Source organism: Sinocyclocheilus anshuiensis, unplaced genomic scaffold (assembly GCF_001515605.1).
Source record: "Sinocyclocheilus anshuiensis isolate Anshui unplaced genomic scaffold, SAMN03320099.WGS_v1.1 scaffold1231, whole genome shotgun sequence".
NCBI lineage: Eukaryota > Metazoa > Chordata > Actinopteri > Cypriniformes > Cyprinidae > Sinocyclocheilus > Sinocyclocheilus anshuiensis.
This window is the reverse complement of record NW_015536698.1, coordinates 2,155,048-2,161,311: the sequence shown is the minus strand read 5'-3', so window position 1 is coordinate 2,161,311 and position 6,264 is coordinate 2,155,048. Positions and strand designations below refer to the sequence as shown.

Below are 6,264 nucleotides of genomic sequence, written 5' to 3'. Positions count from 1 at the left end.
GCATGCCAATGTGCATTGGCTCGTTTAGTTTACACTCGAAGTAGATTGGTCTCTCTAAGCGAGATCCCAATTCGCCGGTCATCCGACGTGACGTCTCCGTTCCCTCCTTCAGGGAACAAGGGTTACCATATGTAACCGAGACGTTTCTGGCACACATTTCCAAACGAGCTTTGTCTCTTGATTTCCTAAACAATTAGTCCTTCAGCACAGTCACAAAGTCTTGCTCTCTAACTCCTGACAATCTGTTTCATATGAGACTGCAACAACAATCCAAGGTTTGTCTCCAGGTAATTTAAGCTATGTGATACAGTACACATGCAGGCAGCAGAGTGTTGTCATCCACAATACCACAATATTTGTGAGATAAACACAAGACATTAACACAGTATATATAAAATAATATATATATATATATATTAAAGATATTTTGGTTGCCAAATGTCCACGTGAAATCTAGAAGCAATACCAGCTGAGAAGCACTGCAGGACTAGTGAAGCAGTGCCCTTAAAAGATATTGATTGAAAACATTGTACGTCTGCCTTGAAGAGGAGCAAAACAAAAGTTTCCAGGTTTCCAGTCTGACACTTTTCAGTGTCCTCTAAAAGTATGTCAAAGAGAGTCAGAAAGATAAGTTCACATGTGTATGGATGGGTGTGGGTGATCTTTGACAGACTGCTGTACATGTACTGTATGTACTTCCAACTTTTACACCTCTCATACAATTCATTAACATCACATACAGAAGCACCTTTCCAGCAACTGAAAGAGGAGCCACAACAAAAGTCATTTCCTTCGGTCTTTCTCAACCAAATCTATTGTTTATGACAGAATGTAAATGGTATAAAAAGAATAATTAGAAAAGCTACTGTAAGGACACCACCATAAGGCTGAGATTCTTACAGGCACTGAGATGAGGAATTTAACTCTTTTCTCATTCCATCTGAAAACAGATTGAAGTTTGGGATATTAAATAAAGATCTGTCAGACTGGAAAAGACATAACCAGTTCTGGCAGACAAACCTGAGCACAGAATGACAGCAGGTCAGACAGCTTTGGAAGACAGATATGCATGCCTGTATTCACCTAGTCAGGTATGCAGAAAGACACGCAGCTAGAGCCAAACAAAGTGGCAGATCAGAAAAGCTATCTAGTAAATTAATAACCAGCCAAGAAAGTGTCAAGATTAAACCAAAAGTGGTGAATAAGAAAGCTTGTAAATGATTAATTCTGTGATCTATTGAATCATTTGTGAACATTGGCGTTTTTATTTCATGACACAAAGCCAGAATTCATTACATTTACACATTCTATTTATAATAATAATTATATAATTATAATAATATTTTAAAATGTAATTTAATCCTGTGATGTCAAAGGTGTATTTTCAGCAGACATAACTCCAGTCTTCAGTGTCACATGATCTTTCAGAAACCATTCTAATATGAATGATTGAAAAACAGTTGTGCTGCTTCATATTTTGTGTATACCGATAACAAATATTTTTTTCAGGATACTTTGATCAATAGAAAGTTCAAAAGAACAGTATTTGCCATCACAGGAATAAATTGCATTTTAAAATATATTCAAACAGAAAACAGTTCTTTTAAATTGTAATAATATTTCACAAAATTCCTGTTTTTTTACTGTATTTTTGACCAAATAAATGCAGCCTTGGTGAGCATCAGAGACTTCTTTCAAATGATTACAAACCTTTGACCGAGTGTTTATTTCTGTTTTCATTAGTAGCCAGTTAAATCGCTTATGTTACAGTTATACAAATAGTTATAGTTCCCAATAAAGTTACTGGCCATTTGGCAAGTCTTATTTAATTGTTTCAATATTCTTTTTTCACAGCAATTTTTGATTCAACAAAAGTGTATGAGTAACAATGACATTGTTTACTACAGATCCTCTCAATTTCTCCACTAGGGAACGTATGCAGCAGTCAGCCATGTACGACCTGTGTGTGGGCATGCGGCAGGTGAGCCAGGAGTTTGTCCGTCTACAGCTAACTTATGAGGAGTTCCTTGCCATGAAGGTCCTGTTGCTGCTCAGCACAGGTGAGATTGTGTGCATAGATGTGCCTCAAAACATCTTTTTATATATGTTTCAAACAGAGCCACTATGGACAAAGAATCAGTCAACAACAGAGGAAAATAAGCAAATGCATTAATGAACGGATGTCTTCATTCGCTAAGTTTGCCTTTAGCACCCAAGCTGAGTATGTGGGTGTGTGAGATCAGAGAAATTTCCATGAGCTTTGAAGTATTTAAATAATGACACCTGTGATTTGACCTAGTGTCTTAGTGAGAAGGAATTTCAACATCTTTTGAAAGGTTACATTTTCATAATAGAAACTTGTGAGTTATGGCCATAAACTGGTAAATCAGGTTCCTGTGCCTAGAGCCTTATACAGCTGAGGTCAATGAAGGTCAATTACGTTTGTTGTGGGATGTGCTCATGCTTTGGATAAATAAGTTGTTGGCTCTCTAGAAACCAGGTTAGAGTGTCTTGATCCCTTTCCCTTTGTCACACCCCTACTTTCCTGTTTGTGCTGTACTTTGCAATAATTAAGGCAAAAAAAAACATTCAGATCTACAGTTTATTTATTTACTGGTCCATCTGGTCCTTTTAATTCATTAAGAGAATTAACATAAAATCTATTTAACTGAAGGGTTTAAATCATGGGTGAGAAGCGAACTCAAAATTTATTTTGGGCAAGTTCTCAAGCTTTGTGCACTTAGTCTAATGCTAAGACACTAAGGCCCGGTTTCACAGACAGGGCTTAGACTAAGCCAGGATTAGGCCATTGTTCAATTAGGAAATGTAAGTAATTTTTATTAACATGCCTTAGAAAAAACATTACTGGTGAGCATCTTGAGACAAAACAAAGGCACTGATATCAGTGCAATGTAGTGCAATGTCAGTGCAAGTTTCTTTCAGTTAAAACAGCTCAGACTTACACTTTAGTCTGGGACTAGGCTTAAGCCTTGTCTGTGAAACTGGGGGTAAGAATTGCAATTGAATCTGAGTCTGGAGGCTATATTTCTATATTATATATGTCTTCTTAATGAAAACATTGAAATTACAAATACTCCTTAATCACCTCCACAACCTTAAGGCGTACTACTAAGTAATTGCTTTTTAGAAGATATTGGTTTTATTAATTTTATTCATTAATTAAGACAACAAACAGAAAAGAAAAAGCTTTTCTTTTCGTACACAGTTAAATCATATCTTGGCATTGTCATTATAATTAATACAATTGTCCCATATATATAGGAATACTATATTTGACAATAATGTACATTTTAAGTAGAATTATTATTCATTAGCATAATAATAATCCTCATACTATTATATTATTAATCATTATTATTGTCATTATTTCTGATATTATTGCTAATTATTTAATCAGAAAAAAATAAAGGAGTGTAATAGATTAGGGTACAATCTATTACAGATTAGCATAGCATAGCATAGCATAGCATAACATAACATAACATAACATAACATAACATAACAACATAACATAACATAACATAACATATAATTTTGGATGCTACTGTAGATCAGTTTAGCTCCCATATACAAGAGCAGTGCATACACTGAGTACAGGCAGACAGGCACAGCCAACGCACCCCTGGGCTTACAGCATATGAGACTAAAGTTTGAGTTCTGAATTCTCATACAGGATAGATTTTAGGATCCACAACCACTTGCTGATCCTCTGGAGCCTTTCCAAAGAGCCCTGCTGTACTTAATAAAATCCAGTCAGGAGATGGGCACAGCTCCAAGAGCTGGTGTTTTCTCTCCAAAAAGAGAGCTTCATGGAAGGAGAAAGAACAGGGGAAGTGTATGCCCAGTAGTCAGGGATGGTACATTTTTTGAAGAGTTGAAGGTTTGATAGAGCGATTCTTTAAAAAAGTAAACATATAAATAAAAATGTGATGTCTTTCGCTGACTACATCTGCGATGCGGGCTTATGTATGTCATTGCTGATATGAGATACGCTGGGAAGAGCTGTTTTGTTGCATAAATAAACCGGTTTCTGTTTTTCACGGGTAAACCAAACTATTACACAGATACTACAGCACTTTATGATCTACTTTATATGCAAATGTTGCATATCTTTGTATCAATGCTGTTGTGCTGGTATGTTATATTATGGTACAGTTACTGCTTGATGTTTTTATAATGTAGCTTTTTCAGAATGCTTTTTTTGGGAGGGTTAATTTAATGTGTTATCAGCCTTTTCTGCTTTGCTAAAGCTATTGTGTCATGCCCTCTACTGTGGGGCTCCAGGGCCACTGTAGTTTTAGAGTAGAGAGAGAGAGAGAGAGAGAGAGAGAGCGAGAGAGAGAGAGAGAGCGAGAGAGCGAGAGAGAGAGAGGCTTTTATCTTATTTATCTTTGACCTTGGCTAAGGTCTCAGAAGCCCTGCAGGCTCTCACATGACCTTATTTGCGATGGTAGTGTTGACCTGCTAAAGAGTGAGTCACTAAACTAAATCCCCTCTCGTTTTTTTACTTTTTAAAAAATCCATTTATTAAAAGGTTTTTCTTTTCTTTTTTTGCTTGTCGTAAACTCAGACACTAGGAAAGAAATATTCCCACAGACACTGCTATTGTGCAAAAAGAAATGTGTGTACAATTCAAGATGTCAGTGTGACAGTATTTTGTTATTAGTGTTAATTATGGTGGACAGATATCTTTTGATGAGTAAGTCATATTTATTTTCATAAAAGTATTTGGATACCTACTTTTGTTATGAAATGTCTTTGCATTATATAACAAAATATCAAATTAAGTGGCATTAATTTTAAAGCGATAGGACAGGCAAAATGTTTAAGCTTTTAAATGACTAAATTACAGTTTTAAGTGGGGCTTAAAAGGAACACTCCACTATTTTTGAAAATAGGCTCATTTTCCAACTCCCCTAGAGTTAAACAGTTGTGTTTTACCGTTTTCGAATCCATTCAGCCGATCTCTGGGTCTAGCGGTAGCACTTTTAGCTGTAGCTTAGCATAGATCATTGAATCTGATTAGACCGTTAGCATCTCGCTCAAAAATGACCAAAGAGTTTCGATATTTTTCCTATTTAAAACTTGACTCTTCTGTAGTTACATCGTGTACTAAGACCGACGGAAAATGAAAAGTTGCGATTTTCTAGGCCGATATGGCTAGGAACTATACTCTCATTCCGGCGTAATAATCAAGGAACTTTGCTGCCGTACCATGGGTGCAGCAGGCGCAATGATATTACGCAGCACCTGAAAATAGGCTAACTTCCGTCAACATAACCAACGTGACCACCTGCTTGCACGGGGAGCGTGCCTTCCATTGGAAGTTACCTAGCTGGGGACTATTTTCAGGCGCTGCGTAACTGTTTAACTCTAGGAGAGTTGGAAAATGAGCCTATTTTCAAAAATAGTGGAGTGTTCCCTTAAAGGAATATTCCAGGTTCAGCAGATGTTAAGCTCAGTCAACAGCACTTGTGGCATACATGTTGATTACCACAAACATTTATTTTGAATGTAAAAAAAAATAAAAAACCTCCAAACCAGAAACATTAAAACACTCAATGGTAGTAGTAGTTTCAATACTGTAGTATTAAACAATATGCATGTTGACAGAATTTATCAGTGGTGGTCAGTAACGGAGTAGTTTTAAGTACATTTTTCAAGTATCTGTACTTTATCGTACTTTTTACTTCACTACATTTCATAAAACATATCGTTACTCCTTATAATATATCACGTACTCCGACACGCAGAAGCGGTGTTTGATTCATGAACGAACTGATTCTTTTCAATGAACCCGTTAAATCGGTTCGCAAATTGCACCAAACGATTAATTCACAAATTAGAATGATCCGATTGCAGCTGTTCTCACTGATTTCATAACCATACTGAAAATAAGTAAATATTGTTAGCTGATGCTACCTGTCTAGCTAACAAGCTTGCTGGTGCTAAGTTGGGGTAATTTTTAGATATAAAGTCCAAATATTTTTATTCAACCACCTAGATAGATTACACCTGGGGGAAAATAAAGGATGTGATGTTCAGAACATGGTAACTGCAGTAATTATCAAAGTGGGAAGTGATGCCCTCTGGGGGCATTTGGCCAGGGCTGTTTTTACACCAGAGACAAGGTTTGAGAAGAAAAAAGTCATTATGAAAATATAATTATATCTTCCTTAAAATGTTCTTCCTAACTTCAGGCCTTATTCTCATGTCATATATAACTGTGATGTTCTGCAACAA

The 6,264-nt window shown here is 36.3% G+C and overlaps 1 protein-coding gene across 1 annotated transcript in view; it reads left to right on the top strand.

Annotated features, from left to right (window-relative positions):
- Positions 1-6,264, top strand: part of LOC107654985 (mineralocorticoid receptor-like) — a 77,591-nt gene that overhangs the window by 61,418 nt on the left and 9,909 nt on the right. Inside the window, exon 6 of the mRNA XM_016442366.1 lies at positions 1,930-2,060. Coding sequence (XP_016297852.1) covers positions 1,930-2,060 — 131 coding nt within the window. The remainder of the gene's footprint in view (positions 1-1,929; positions 2,061-6,264) is intronic.